Source organism: Pagrus major, chromosome 8 (assembly GCF_040436345.1).
Source record: "Pagrus major chromosome 8, Pma_NU_1.0".
In the NCBI taxonomy this organism is placed as follows: Eukaryota; Metazoa; Chordata; class Actinopteri; order Spariformes; family Sparidae; genus Pagrus; species Pagrus major.
Window position 1 is genome coordinate 26,704,783 of NC_133222.1, and position 16,411 is coordinate 26,721,193.

Genomic DNA, 16,411 nt, shown 5'->3' on the forward strand with positions numbered 1-16,411 from the left:
GGCCTAAAGACACCTTGGTCCTCAATTGTTTAATCCACAGACTCTCCTGTCTTCTGCACTGGCCCCCAGTCCATGTCGCACAGGTCTGTAGACCTGTGATAGAAAAGTGCTGGATGGGGTGAGTTTGGAAGTTTTGTACCACAGGGGTGTTCAGTCTGCCTTCCCTAATATCATAGAGGTGTTTTTATAACCTTGTTAGCAGGGTTTTGCTTGTTTCACCTATATATAAGAGATTGCAGGATTGACATATTATGCAGTAAACTAGATTCTTGTTTTCCAGGGTGAATTTGGTAGTGATTGGAGCCCGTACAACCTGTGTGGATTGAAAACAAACTTCCTAGATGTAAAGGCCCAATGATTAATTGGCTCATTGCCAGCCACCTGCCTAATAAACGATGCTTAAACAAGTAGTTTTTTGCTATGTGTGTTATGGTTAGCTTTATCAAAGAAAACTGTGGCGTCTAAAAAGTCAACTGAAAGTGGGTCTAGCTGGTATTTTATCTGGATGGACGGGTTGTGATTATTTAATGTATCGACAAATTCTTTGAATTTATTCTCGCCATGTTCCCATCCTCCGATGATATCGTCCAGAAATCTAAAATAGAATGTGAGTTTCTCTAGCACCTCTCTCTCCCACTCACTCGTATACAGGTTCAAGTAGGACCGTGCACACCTGTGGCCCATCACCGTGCCCTGTAGCTGGATGTAATATTGATTGTCAAACACAAAATCATTACATTTTAAACAGATCTCCAGGAGTTTAAGGACCTCTATGTCCGTTATGGATCTATCTGGGTACCTGCTGAATATTTTTCGGGGGACCTTCCAGGTATCTGGATCTTTGTGTATTTTGGGGAGGAGGTCAAATAGTCTGTCAAGGGGGGTCATCCGGTCGAAATAGAAAATCACGCTGTTTTGTGTTAATGGCTTTTTGATAATATAGGTCCTGGATAATGGATCTTATTTTTGTTTGAGTTTATGATTGGATACTGTTATCAATTGGTTTGTAATATTCAGGATTGTTTAGTTGCCTGTTGGCTTCCATGGCATATTGTTTTTTGTCCATGATGACAATTTTAGAGCCTTTGTCTGTGGGTTTTATAATTATGTTTGGATTCTGTTGTATTGTCTTAATTGTCTGTCGGTCTGTCTGATGAACTGGGTTATTTGTCAATAGAGGGGGGACGAAGCAGTTAAGGTAATGCAGGTCGGAGCGAATGAGGCCAGGTCGTCCAGTTGATCCCAGGTGGGCTCCCAGCTGGACGGGAGGGTGAAAGGAATTATGTTAGGGGTGGAACTGTGAAAGTAATCTATTAATTTGATTCTCTTGTGATACTGGTACAGGTCCCTGCGCAGCTCCTCCCTGTCAAAGAAGGTTGGAGTGGGAATGAAAGTTAGTCCCCTCTACAGCAGGCTGATATGGGCTGGATCATGCTGAAACAACGTGGAGAAGTTTAAAATGTTGGACGACGAACCCCAGGAGAGGTCCACCGAGGTCAGGGGACTGGGCGTAATCCAGGATTTGCCAGAGGTGGTAAAAGGCAGCACCTGGATTGCTGTCAATTTGGATGTCTGGGTTATGGAAAGTAGGTATATAGGATTTAGATTTGTGTCACCTAAAAAACAAATAGGCTTTATGCCCCTGAACTTCCAGTCAACTGATTTTCTACCCGGTCTGGCCTTGTGGTAGGTGGGAAGAAAGGTTGCCCTAGTTTGCTGCTCGTCATTTTGCGTCCTCCCCTCGGCAGTCAGCAGCTCATGCATGCATGCAGAGACCGGGGAGGCCCGGGGCCTGGGCTCAACAGAGGTGTTTTTTGTGGTGGGGTCAGAGGAGGTGGTGCGAGCCAGGAGGTCATCATTTTTGGACAAAAATGGTTTGTGTGTCTGAAATGATCTGCTTGTAGTTTTTGTGCTGAGTCTTGATTTTGTGATTTTCCTGATTTCTCCCTCACTCCTGTTAACTCTATCGAGTATAGCTGTCCCTAATTTTTATGCCTCGCTCCCCTGTAGGTGGCCCATTTGAGTGTGGCTCCATACAATCCTTCTCAGAGGAGGAGGATGATGGTGGCTGACTCTGTGTCCTTTTTCGGACCGCCTGCTCTGGACCCTGTCTGCTGGGAGGAGGAGGGGGATGAGGAGGGGGATGAGGAGGGGGAGGCGGAGAAGAGGAGTCCGGACCTGAGGGAGAGAGGTGAGAGTGGACCCAGGGAAGAGAGGGAGCCGCATTGGGTGTTGTAACGTTTTTAACAAGAACAATGGGGGAGAGGGCCAGTGAGGGGAAACCTTCCCCCTTTTGCCCAGCAGGTGGTGCCAAACTCCAGTTTTCACTTCTGGGAGTAGACTGTGTATGCAAAGGTGCAGCTGGTTCTATCCCCACCGCCTGCTCTCCCCCACCCCATCTATTGTTCATATTTGTGATGTGGAGTACTAGTGGTGTTCTAGGTCCTAGATAAAGAGATCTAGGGTTTGTCAGTATTTTGTGTGGTTTAGGTAAGGGTGGAAACTCCTGTCTGTCCTCTAGGTCCACTCTCGGGGGGTTGGATGGCAGTGAGTCTGACACATGTGACTGTTCAGAGGCACAATTGAGCAGGGATTAGGCCACCTGCACAGTCAGCCTGGCCTTGTAGCATTTTCTGGCCCAATTTGTTGCTATGGAGAAGGCCACATCATCATAAGGTGAGTTATTGTGAGAAAGAATGATTATCAAATTATTTTGCATCCAAGATTCTGTATTTTTTGGCTAGGGCCTGTCTGACTACATCTGTGGGTGAGGAGGGATGGATGAAGGCCATGAATTTTACCACATGCTTGGCCATACCTTTGGGTAGAGTGTGGGTTGAAATTGCTGCATTGATTTTATTTTTGTGGTATACAGCCTGAAGTAGCTTGAAGTACCTCTTTGCTAACTGCCTGGTTTGTTTGTCTGGGGGGTGTTGGAGGAGGAAAAGTGTGGGCCCAGTCTGTGTTCTTCCTGCATTTCTGTCTCCAAATTCCCTGTTTCTCCTATTGGGTAGATTATTAATTTCCCTATGTCTAAACCTGTTCTGTACTTATGTTTCACCCCCCGCTGCGAGGCTGAAGTGGGCAGCCTTGGACCTGTGGGAAAAAGACATGGTCAGTTTGTGAGGCTTACCTCTGGCAGAAGCCTGGAGGCTCTGCAGGCCACAGTCCTAGGCCTCAGCTGGTGCTGCTGTTGTCTGCCGTCTGGATCCAGGACCTGAGTGGGTGAAGCTGGAGTACTTCCAGTGTGAAATGATCGTGTCTTCCTGAAGGTGCAGTTCAGATTGTCCTGTTTTTGTCAAAACCGTACAGGATGTTGTTTTTTGGGTTTAGGAATAGGGTCCGTGGTTAGGACTGGTTTCTAGCCATCAAGGTTGGTTCGGATTAGGTCTCAGGTAGGTTGAAGCTAAGATCAGGCATCATGGTCGGGTTAAGGTTGGGATTAGGCATCAAGGTTAGGTTTGGCATCCAAATTAGAGGTTAGGGTTAGGTTAGGTTTCTTGCCAGAGGCAAGGCACAGGCCAGCGCATGTCACACTTAACTCCCTGAGTATCTTGTAAGGTAAATTGTGAGAAAAGAGAAGGGAGAAGCAGAGAGGGAGAGTGGGGAGATGGGTCAAGTCTGAATTACTATTGGGTAGTGAAGTGTCCTAAAGTTGTCTTTGGGGCTGTGATGGAGCTATTTGGGATAGTTGACTGTGGTTAAGTTTAGGGTTAAGCATCCAGGTTAGGTATAGATTTCCAGATTTGGTTTAGGCATCATTCAGATTAGGCATCAAAGGAAGAGGCATGGGTTAGGGTTAAACAACCAGGCTAGGCTCAGACATCCAGGTCAGTGTTGGGCATCACTCAGGTCAGTTGCAGACGTGAAGGGCTAGGCCCAGGCATCCAAGGCAGAGGTTAGTGTTGAGTAACCAGGTTAGGTTTAGACAACCAAGTTGTAGGCATTATCCCGGTTAGGTGTAGACATCAATGGTTAGGTAGAGTTTAGGGTTAGGGTTAAGCATCCATGTTAGGCTTAGATATCCAGAATGGGTTTTGGCATCATCCGTATTGGGTGTGGATGTAGAGGTCAAGGGTTAGGTTGAGGTTGGGGTTAAGGTTAACCATCCAGGGTAGGTTTCGACAACCAGATCAGGTTCAGGCATCATCTTGATTGGGTGTAGATGTCAAGGTGTTAGATAGAGGTTGGGTTAGGGTTACGTGAAATGGTTGGACTTTGGACATTTCTCGTGGTCCTGGTCCTGTTGAAACAACTAGGCTGTTTCTGCAAGCCACCCTTCAGAAAAAGAAAAATTTGACAGTGACGAAAACGGTCGTGCTTCGGCCATTTTCGTGTGGTCACAGTCAAAAGTTTTTAGGGTTCTTTTGCAAGCCACCTTCAGCACGATTACATGACCCAGGCAGGGCAGTGGCCTCCGGATCATGGCCCCCTGCACCTCCCGGGCTGGCACGCACCTGTGCGGGTTACCAGGGGCGTGAGAACATTTTTTTGACCGTGAGCACAAGAAAATAGTTGGACTTTGGACGTTTTCTCGCCCCGGTTAAAGACAAAATAGAGGGTTTTTGCAAGGCACCCTCCACATTTAAGAAACCCAGTTTTCGAAAACAGGGGCTTCCAGAACTGGGCTCCGGGAAAACTGCAAATGGGTCATTAAATAAGTTATGGTCCCTTTGATCGCTCTACCATTACTTGGATAATTGTGTCCAACTGAGCGGGAGTACGTATCCCTTAATTTTGTCAGCTCTCATTACCAAAGTCAAGTCCGCACAGGTCAGAAATTTCATTATCACTACCCTGGGTCTCAGAAAGTTTCACTTTCAGTGGCTCTGCCTATTTGTGCGCTCTCTCAATCAGTAGCGGTCCAGGAAAGTTATCTGCACCAAGGACCTCTGGTAGCGATTTCTCCAAAAATGTTCACAAATCAGACCCTTCTCTCCCCTCCGAGAGGCCCACTAGATGAAGGTTAGATCGGCGGCTGCTGTTATCCTGATCGTCCACTTTCAGCACCAGCTCTTCAATGCCCGCTTACATGGCAGTATTATGAGCTTGCAGCGTCAGTGTCAAAGTGGTGTCTAATTTTGCAGGTTTTTTTGCTGGTTTCGGTGGCATTCCAGCCGACACCTTGTATTTAGAAAAAAGCTGTGGTTGAATGGGTTAATTAAGTTGTTTGACTATAAAATTGTCAAAACTTGACAGAGGTGTTTGGACACCTGTCTGCTCAGCACCCCACAAAGTCAATGTACCTTATTTCTAATTGACAGTTACCTCCACAATAATTCTCTAGTCAACCTTAAAAATAGAAAAGCAACAAACAATATTTCAAACATTGTTTAATTATTAATCTGTGCCCATTAAGTTGTGTTCTTGCACAGTCCCTTTCCAAAAATTTCTTTTTTTCTTTCTTTATTTTTTGTGTGAATAAAAGTGAATAAAATCCAACACATCTTTAGGCAAATTAGTAAAGTACAATGAAATAGAGTGTTGTAGGGTACTGTATAGTTCACCAAGCATACTTTATTGACTCAATTCATTAGAAGGTCAGAGAGGAATTACAGGAAAGCTACATCACTGGCTTCAAATTAAATACATGAAATGCTCTCATTACATTCTATTCAGTCACCTGTTCTCATTTATTTGACTCTTTTTAAAGGTACACTATGGAGTTTTGGGGAAGAAATTTTAATCAGAAGAGAAGGATCTGCACTGACTATTTCTTTATGCCTAAACAGACTAAATAAACAAACTGACCTTGAAGGACAATTTCATGATGTTTCACTTTGTTTATATTGTTGGACCCTGCCACCTTTCTAGCTTCAAACGATGCTCTGGGGATCTTAAATTCCTCTGAGAGCAGATTGTTTATTCAGTTATGGAAAAAAATATTTCTGAGTTCGTATTAGTACCTAGTAGTAAAAGTTTGAATTTCTTCCCCGAAACTACATAGTGCCCCTTAAAGATAAAACACGCTACCAAAAACAGAAAACAATGTCAACTTTGTGAAAATACACAACAAAAAAATCTTTTATTTCATCAGACTCACATCTCCACCTGTAGGCCACAGTCCATTTCAGCTCTATATCAGATGTTTTACATTTTTCAGTAATTAAAATTAGACAAAAAAGAGAGTTCCTTAGCAGAAGAACAGTATTGTACTGTGGTGAAATGATTACTTCAGTAAGTCAACACTCCTTTTCAATTGAAAATAAATATTCTGTATAGTTTGATTACAGACTGGATGCAGAATTGTCAAGCACTACACTGACTGTCTGTGGGGAGAAAATGTTACAACCTCACATCCAAACTGTCATAAAGAACTTACACAATTAACCCTCCCTCTACCTGCCTCAACCAGTTCGGTTCAAGGTAATGGTTTCCTACATTTGCCAGATGACTTTAAGAGAAAAAATCTCTAAATTACGTCAACATATTATATCTGAGAACACACGTTTCTTATGTTGAATAAATATAAAATTACTTTGAAAAACTCTTAAAAGGGCTCTATGGAACTTCTGTGTTGTGCTTAAAGCTGGTCTTTAGTTTATGTAAGCGGACTACATTTCTAAACTAACGCTAGCTACTGTTGCTCCCTGTTAGCGAAGTGGAGAGAGGCATTGCGACAAGGTACTCGAGAGCATGCATAAAGTCACATCCTTTGGACTGTTGCGAAAAATCCGACCCAAGTCCTTCGCAAAGAAAAATCCACAGTCCAGCAGCATTAAACAACTTCAACAAATCGTCCACGCTCTTGTATAGGCAACTGAGAGAGACAGGGAAGGTCTTATTTCTCACGTCACAATACAATCCGCTCATTTATCGGCAATAAAAAGTGATTAGTACATGTAGATTGCAACAGATTGTTACATAGAGCCCCTTTAACTGGAAAGATCGCAGATCCTTGAGTAAGCAAATAGAGGTGACACTAGATTTGAAGTCGGCATTTCTCCACCACTCAGGCAGGAAGAATGTGGGCAGGCGAGGTTCTGCTGAGGCCTCAGGAGTAGAACTTACTGTTGTTTATCTTCTTTTCTTTTGTCCTGGGGCACACAAAAAAGACAGCAGGAATAATTAGAGACCTAACATATTGCATGTCATTTAACCACACCCTGTGAGTTGGAGGCTAACCTTTGTTTCTCACTGGTGCTGAACTCTCTCGAGAGGTGGTTCTGTTGGCGAGGGGCGGTGGAGTGCTGAATGTTGGTGTGTGTGTCGTACAGGAAAGGTTCACTGCTGAGCTCAGATTGCTTTTTCTTCAGCTGGCTGGAGGATGAGTACAGCTCCTCCTCTGCTTTCTAAATGACAAGAGTCATGTGATCACTATCACAGATATACATACAAACTGAAGTCAAACTACAGATATATGTAAATCAACAGTGATGTGTGCTGTGTTTTCTCACCCCTGCTTGCAGTATACTGATGTGGACCAGCAGAGAGGCTAACTCCAAGTTTTCGCTGTAGCCGTTCTTTAGGGGAACAGAGCGGTAACCTGTTGATAAAAAAAACAACATTCAATCAGCTCCACCTGAACACAAACAAGCCTCTTAATAATGGTAAGTTTATCTGATATCACTTAAATGGTGTTGTTCCTACAACATCACCATTAATGTTGCTCCAGGATTACAACTAAGAGAATTCCAATTAAGGAGCAGGTAGTTGAGTTGGTTAAGCACAGGACTGGGGTTTGTATCCTATGTGGAGCTTGTTATTTTGTAACTTATCATTTTCTGTGTTCATATTTTTTTCAGTCTTCTGTTGCTGTTTGGTTAGGTTTAGGAAAAGATCATAATTTGAGTTAAAAAACAGATGCTTTTACAGTGTTAATCATGTGTTAGAAAGGCTGACTTCTCCTGTGTGATCATTTTTCCTGCCTTTTCTCTGAGCACCAACATCAGACTGTGCTTGATGGTACAATATCCACCCAGTCATGTCAAACTATACAACTGAAGGACCACATTGTTGTTTTTGATTGTCGTTTGCTAGATACCTTGCAAGGCAGCTGGATGTGTTCACGCACATGATCATGTGACCTTTCTAATCCATCCTGCCAGGCTTCAAGCTATGTTCTTGTGCGAGAAAAGCGACTGTTGGTTTGAAAACAACAATGGCAGCTGCTGCTAAAGCATCAGTTATATCAAAACTGAAGAGTATTTCATTGAAACACTGAATCACCTGCCAAGTATCTTTTTAAAGTGCCTGCCCTTGTCCAAACTGTTTCTGAGGACGATTTCCCTAACAAACCAGCACCAGTGCCTCTATGGCGGGATACTATTCATACTCCAGGTTTGCCATTGTAGTAATTCAGTGGGCTTAATGTCACAGCAATGCTATTTAAACTGGTTCAAATATGATACAATGCTAATATGATCATCAGCTTGGTCTTTCATTATTACCAAGTGTTCAGAGCAAAATGAAGCTTCATGAGCAGGGCTCCCACACTTGTGAAACCAAACATACACCCTTACTTTCAAGATCAGTTAAATTCACCAAGATGCATTCAAAACAGTCAAATCACTTCAAATCAGAAAGTAAAGACAGTCTTTGTACCTCGCTTTCGAGCAGACATTTTACTTCATCATTTTGTAACAGAGCTTCAACAACTTTAAAAGCAGACCTGATGTTCACTGTGATGGATTAGCTATTTCAAGCAAGGTTTTACAAGTTGATTGTTGTGAAATCAGTGGGAGATAGTCAAATCAAATTCATAACATTATTGCTATCTTGGGACAATAGCTGGAGGTGATACTATGTATACATAATACAGTGTATTTGTAGTAGTTCACATTTCCTGGATAAAAGTATTCACACCCTGTCTCAAATGAAGGAAGGGACCTTTGACATTTCTCCTAACTCTTTACTGTATGGAATCTGAATTGTCTCATGACAAATAAAAGGTAAGGTAAAGCTGAAAAGTAATAAAGTCAGTATAGTATACAGAAATGCTATACTTACAAGTAAAACTCTTGCTTAATAATGACTTTTACAAGAGCTTCATGTGAGCTGTGCAGTAGAGATGTGTGTGGGCCCACCTGAGCGAATGCCTTTAACAGGAAATGTGGCCTGGGCCAGGAAGTTTGGGTCCGAGAACATGTCCTCCTCATTGACCACAAAGCGCAGGAAGGTGAGTTCAGGCTCGTACACATTAAAGACTACAGGCTCTGCTGGGGCTTTCCACACCGGGTTCAGACCATTATCTCCTGCAGCAGGTACATGATCACAAACAATGTCTCACTTCTCAATCATTTCTCCATCCCCCCTTCCCATCACATTAACTTTCATCCTCCCACCTCCCACATCCCCTTTCCTTACGGTAGACGATGGTCTTGCTTTTCTCTTCTGTGTGTCCACACAACTCGATCTCCACGAATGGACTGGCAATGCTGCGGCCAGGCTTAGGAAGGTGTCGTGCAGCAATGACCTGCAGAAGACAAATGCAATTGCTGTTATAAACTTCTCTCCTGAACAACATGTTAATTGTCGGGGGAGGTCAGGTGCAGAGCCAGACCCTCTGGAGGAGTAAACATCTGGAGTCACATCAGATTCTGCTCTGATCTGGATCTGATCTATTTATCAACAGGAGGAGAGCTCAGAGATTACTTTTTACCTTTGACTGCTTTGTAAAATTGACTGCTGACTGGAGCTTGAGGGGAAATGTATTTTACTTCATGAACATAACATTACAGAGAGGGGAGGGGAAAAACCGGAGTCTCAGGTGAGTGCTGAACTTAAACACATGCATGCCATAGCTCTATATCTTACAGCTAATGTATGGTAAAAAATCCGGCTTTTTGGGGCAAACATAAATTTGCAAAAGTAACGCCAAAAAAAAACAATCAATCCCTCTGCAAAACCTGCGCAAGCAACACAAGTTGAAAATTTGCTGAGGATGAACACACCATTAAACAACCACCATTGCTAATGAAAATCACCAACTGAAATGCACCGTCACCTTGGGTAACAAAGATTTCTGTGGGTTTGAACAATGTTGGAAACATTTGTGCTAATCTAAGTACACAACTCAACAAATGTATAACAAAGGTCTCGTTGATTTTAGACATTTTAGTGCAGAAATCTTATTAAATCTTATGTTGTATCTTTAAATGTGTGTGTGTTTGTGTGCATACCCGAATCTTAATGTTGTACTGGACCTTCTTCTTCTCCTGCTGAGGGTCATAGCTATCATATCGCATGAGCTCCGGCTGCAGCACATAACCTGTACATCCATTCAGACTGAAGAGGGCGCTGTTCAACTGGGTGTATTTATCTGGGTAAACACATACACATGGTAGAAATCTAAGTGAAACTCATCCCGTAAGAGGGAATGATAGGCATAAAGACTGGTTTCAATAGCTGATTACATCAATCCAAATAAGACTCCAGCATGTACTGCCTGCTCTGCCTCTTTGTCTCACCCTACATTAATCAGTGACAAGCAGCCTGAAGATGGTCACAACTTTTAACACAAAAAATTCCTTTTCTCGATGTATGTTGTACATTGGCAAGACATTTACATATCATGTTCTCATCCGGGACGGACAGTAAACACCCATGAGATCATGAAAATACCTTTGAAGATACAAGTTGCTGTCTGACAACAGGTAATAAAATAACGAAAGGTTAGCTCAAGGAAGCCAGTGTGACCAAGTCAAAGAATGCACAGAGTGCCGAGGTTACATATGGGGCTAATGTAACCAATTCCTGACACATGGGAATGGATAGACAGACATAAGAATACTTAGTGGGCCACCAACATTTTCCACAACAGTTGTACTTTCTGAGAGCTAAGCCCAGATAAACTACTGTACCTGCAGTCTGGTAGTTGAGAGCCACCATGTGACAGCCAACGGCCCACAGTGGGTAAGGGTCATAGTTGGAGGACTCCACACGCTGACCTTTTGGGTAAATCCGACTCAGGGCCTTGCGGTTGTACTCCAGGAATTCTTTGGTGCGGCTCTTTCCTGGAATCTTGTTCTCCACAAAGGAGCGGATCTCTTTGTAGCTGTAGCTTTCTGAAGAGAGAGAACAGAACAGCTGATCAGCTGGTAACGTTTGCAGGCCGTATCAGTTACCAGAAGACCAATAAACTGAACAGAAGCCGTGGTTACTTTGTGGTTATATTGAATATCTTTAGCTTAACATGTTGTCAACTGATGACTAGCTGGTGATGTTATACTTCACTTTTGTTGCTTGCTTATGTGATGTAGCTTAGGGAGATGCTTGGTTTGTTGATTGGTGGGTCAAGCATGCTGTCAGTGATGACAATGTGCCAGGTAGTTGTCAGCTGGCTGTTGTAATCCCGCATGTCTTTAGCTGATACTGTTATAAACAAAAGTAGCTACAGAGGGTAGTTTGGGGAAACTGAAACACTGTTGAGCCTTCTCTCTGTCATGGGTGCACCTCAACAAAACAACAGGTACTGTGAGGGTGCCCACCTGATGACCCTCTAGACTTGCCTGCAAGTTTACACTCGCACACAAATTCATATTGAAACAATGTTCTTTCCTTTGGTAAGACTGGTCAAGAGAAACAATTCACGCATTGCTAATTAGTGGGTATTTGGAAGACTTGTGGAACGATAAGAGGTGATAGTGGCTCGACTACTGACCAGGCCATGCTATTCAGATAAAATTGTCTATCAAGCTAGTAGGGTCAGCTAAAGTAGTTTAGTCAAGTAGATACGATGTACATATAGATATAAGGGATAGAAGGGCCAGTAATTGGTTAGCATAGACAATTGTTTGGGGGGAAAAAAGTGCATTTCATTCATTCCTGAGGGGTTTTTGAACTATTTAGACTATACTAATGATATGGTGTATATAACCGATAATACTGCAATACATTGCAAATTAGAAGTTGATATTTCCAAGTTGGTACTCTCGACTTATGAATGCATCCCAGTTCATCTGTTCAGGAAAACTTGGAAGCCCACAGCAAATGGTTCACAAGCAACTTCCGCAACTGATTCAACAAATTATCCCAATAAAAAAGATATGGGAGGAGTAGGCTCGTACCACATACCGGCGAAGAATTTTGTAAGTACATATCAACTGTATAGAAATTAAAATGTTAACTACAAAGTTGTGGCAGCATGTTTCACAACACAAAAGCTACATTATGGAAAAATTATGACAACATAATAATAATAAATTCGTGCACGGCCATACTGCTGCGATGCTGTGTGTTTCAACCAGTGAAGTCAGGCTTGGTGGATCTCAGTAAAAAACAGTCACCTGAAAAAAAAATGTTGTGGTGTGAATGGCGGTATGTAAAACTGCATTTCCAAATCTAGACTAGCGTAACACAGGAAGCTGTCTAGTTTATAGATCTTTCCCTTTGATCACATCCTGTTTGTTGAGAAACTTTGAGTTGTGGTTTAAGAACAGTGAAGGCAGAGAGGGGCCTCAGGTCAAATATTCAGTTGAAGGAGGTGCAGCCCTACAATGCATGACGGAGGCATTTACATGAAGTACTTCATACAAAAATGTTTGTATACATTTTTATATGATTAGATTTAACAGTTAGTGCAAATCTTATTTCCCTACTCTTAAATAACGTATTGAAACCTTGCACTGAACCAACAAATTAAATACATTTGTAGTTTATTTCTTGCCAAATCCCTGTGCACTTCTGCTCATATTTTCTTCAAATTCACCAAAATAATGCATACAGAGGTATACATATGTGTGCACATTAGTTTGAGACCCCTGAATTTATTTGTCCTATGCAGCACAATTGGCTCTCAATTTGAATCAAAACTTGAAACAAAAGACTGGAACATTTCATTTAAAAATCTAGAATTGCATTGGGCTGGTTTAAGTCCTAGTTATCAGATAGAGCTCAGTTTGTACAGGTTAAGAATGAATCCTCATGCATATCAAAGTTAGTCACGGAGTTTCTAAAGGTTCTGTGCTCGGACCAATACTATTCACTTTATATATGCTTCCTTTAGCGAGTATCCTTAAGGTTAACAAAGCTGACACTTCTTGAGCTACAAACAAATTCATTCAGCCTTTTATGTTTTGACAAATTTTACTCCTAGACATGGCATATGGTATATTTTCTCTATATTATCCTAAAAGAAAAGGTATTTAACAGTCTAAAACTGACACATGTGGAGGCAAATTTAGAGTGTCACGGAATTCTAAGAGTCGTCTTGTGGATTTACACTTTTCTAGGTGCTGTATCTTGCTTGATTGTTAGATATTCATTCATTATTTGTACTCTGCTAATTCCAATGTAACTATTCTAATTGTAACTCTAATGTACTAAATCTAAATTTTCTTTCATAACCGGTGGTTAGAAGAAATGTGGTTGAACTACAAAGTTTAAATTCAGATTATGAACTGAGATACATGTTAAAAAGCTAAAACCAAGTTAAGCAATTATTTATAATCTAACTCAACAAATTAAAGCCTCATCACTACTCGTACTGAAAGAATACTACACTGTTACTACACATTGTGCTGCTTGTGTTCACAGGTCAATGTGTTCAGATTCTGCATTTGCATGTATTTACCAAAGCGGTCCTTCTCCTTGCTGCGGGGCTGACAGTAGACGACCAGGTCAGACATCTCCATGGCAACCTCTGCCTTCTTCTCTACTTCCTCCTGCTGTCTGATCTGAGATTGTAGAGAAAAACAGCCACTTCCTGTTTGTACAGTGATGCTGACAGACCACCGGTAAAAAACCCCTTTGTGATGATACAGTTTTGACTACTGAGGTGAGCTCTTACAGCATCACATGTCATGTTATGATAAGCATTTAGATACCAACCTCTTGTTTCCTGTTATACTGCTTGCTCATCTCTCTCTGAGTAATGTCCCATCCCACCTGGTACCATTCAAACAACTCCTCCAGAGAGCCTGCTGCCAGATCAAACTGCAGACTGTCCTGCTCCATGTCCTGCAGGGTCAATACATTGGGCTTCCCATTTTTGCCACTCTTCACTAGAGACAGGGAGGGAGAAAAAGAGACACAGTCAGGGAGGGTGAAAAGGGATGCACAATTTCAGTATTTTTTTAAGCAAGGCATTCAAATTCCATTCAGTATTAAAATTCCATTCTAAAGTTTTGATTTAGTTGCTTGACCTTTACAGATTAAACCACTGGAATCCATATTTAGGATTACAGCATGTGCAGCACACTTAAGGCAAGTACCCAATTCTTCAGTGTGGGAGTACCATTGCATTTAAACAAAAAAATATTAGAACTGGGGAAAGTTGAGACCCAAATATATGTTTTTGTGTGCAAGTCGCTATTTCCCAAAATCTCAGAAATGAAGGTAGTGAGTTCAAAGTTAGCCCTGTCCATTTTGACTACAATTATTGTAAAAACGCCTGGTAGAAATATACCAGATTTTTCATTTAATGGTATCCTTGGTCTTATGACCTGTGCATCCATTTATCCGTCTATCCATTTTCGGTGGCAGCCGGCTGATCAAGGTACTCCAGATGTCCCTCTCCACAGCAACTCTTTCCAACTCTTCCTATCTCTAAGGGTGAGCTCAGCCACCCCAATTTTGGTCCCTTGTATTCCCAATCTTGTTCTTTCGCTACCCACTACCCAAAGCTCATGACCATAGGTGAGGGTTGGAATGTAGATTGACTACAGTACTGCTTACATCCTTCTAAGACTTCAGTTTAGCCTCACTCAAGAACAAGATTCCAAGATATTGGAACTCCTTAACTCAGGGCAGCAGCTCTCTCCCAACCTGAAAGGCCCAATCCACTGTTTCCGGCAGGGAGCCGTGACCTCAGACTTGGAGATGCTGACTCTCATCCAGCCGCCTGACACTTGGCTGCAGACAACCCAAATGCATGCTGATTGTTATGGTCTGATGAAGCCAACAGAACCACATCATGTGCAAGAAGCAGAGAGGTTCGAAACTGGACACTCTTGTTATGCCAGCTGCGCCTTGAGATCCTGCCCATGAATATCACAAATAGCAGGTGGTGGTGGTCTCACTTTGGTTATACAAGGACCAGATTCCTTGTGGCAATGGCCCGGGTATCCCATACTCTCCCATTATCCCAAACAGGATCCCAGGGGACATGGTCCTAAGCCTTCTCTCAGACAAACACATATAGACTGTATAGTTTTATATTCCCATTCCCTCCAACAACCCTGCAAGAGTAAATAGATGGTCCACTGCTCCAAGACCTGGGCTGAATCTGCAATACTCCTCCTGAATCTGTGATTCAGCAATTAGCCGGAGCCTCCTTTCCATGGAATAAACTTTCCTTGGCGGGCTTTAGCCGTAGATTTCCCAGTAAATGGAGCATACACTCCTGCCAATGGTTTGATGCTATTCTGCTGACAGATTACAGTAGTAATGTCGAGAAATACAGCAATGTGCCAGAAAAAGGCAGGACATTTTGTTTTTTACTGATGAATTTAAAGCTGATGCTTGCAGAATTATATGGTTCAGAAGGAAGTTACCCCCTGTACAAAGACAAACCCTACTTCCTGGCTTTATTATGCACGTGGCAATGCTTTGGAGCAATATCCACAACTGGGAAGAAAGGCACACAGGGAAAAATTAAACTTTCTACTGGAGAAAGGTATTTGTTTCGGTTGCTTTTGTGCACAGGGCACTTAAGCAAGAATTGCGACAGGGGCATTACTTGCAGACAATGCAACTGAACTAATCCCAGCATTTTGCATATTGAAAAAAAGGTAAAGGGTTATCCACAGAGATACTGAACTGCCAAAGACAAGATCTGAGAGTTGCACAACTATCTCAACTTGTGGTCATACAGGGGCTGGCAACAGCACTGCATTCTTCCCATCTTGCCTGTACAAGTGAAGTGCACAAAGAGAAATAAGGTGATGAGCGACATGAGCTTTTCTGGATCCAGGAAGCTCAGGTACCCTCTGTTCTGAAAAACTGATGGACAGGTTGAACACTGAAGGACAAAGAGGTAAAATTCATCTACGCACCCTGAGTCATAATAAAGCAATACAAAGCTTCAAAGCAATTTTCACGCAAACACTTCAATGAGCTACCCAATTTCTTTCCCCAGAAAGTGATGCCTGTGTCAACAACATTATCAGTGATGAGGAGCTGGCCAAGTGGCCTTATCTCAAAGGTATTCAGATTCCTCATATCAGAGCTGATGCTGACTAGTTCATCTGCACCAATGCCTCCAAACTGATGGAACCTTGGGAGGTGATTAACAGTCATTCAATGAGAGAGCCTCTAAAGACCAAGAATAGATGTCAAGAGAGGAAAATATGTTTGTTGAAATTGTGGAAAGCTCTGTTTAGCTTCAAGAAGGGCACTATACAATTAAACTGCCTTTCAAAAAAGAAAACACCACCATGCCAAACAATCTCTGTATTCATGGTCTGAGAAAGAAACTTCAGAAGGATACAAGTTTACATTGGCAAGCACACAAACTTTCTTGCTGATGTCA

At 42.3% G+C, this 16,411-nt stretch overlaps 1 protein-coding gene across 1 annotated transcript in view; it reads right to left on the minus strand.

Moving 5' to 3' along the window:
- Positions 1–5,497: 5,497 nt before the first annotated feature.
- plcg2 (phospholipase C, gamma 2) overlaps positions 5,498–16,411 on the minus strand; it is a 43,848-nt gene continuing 32,934 nt past the window's right edge. Inside the window, exons 25-33 of the mRNA XM_073472493.1 lie at positions 13,771–13,943; positions 13,514–13,616; positions 10,803–11,006; positions 10,122–10,261; positions 9,307–9,415; positions 9,027–9,194; positions 7,398–7,486; positions 7,126–7,292; positions 5,498–7,037 (exon numbers count right to left, since the gene is read on the minus strand). Coding sequence (XP_073328594.1) covers positions 6,995–7,037; positions 7,126–7,292; positions 7,398–7,486; positions 9,027–9,194; positions 9,307–9,415; positions 10,122–10,261; positions 10,803–11,006; positions 13,514–13,616; positions 13,771–13,943 — 1,196 coding nt within the window. The 3' untranslated portion in view covers positions 5,498–6,994. The remainder of the gene's footprint in view (positions 7,038–7,125; positions 7,293–7,397; positions 7,487–9,026; positions 9,195–9,306; positions 9,416–10,121; positions 10,262–10,802; positions 11,007–13,513; positions 13,617–13,770; positions 13,944–16,411) is intronic.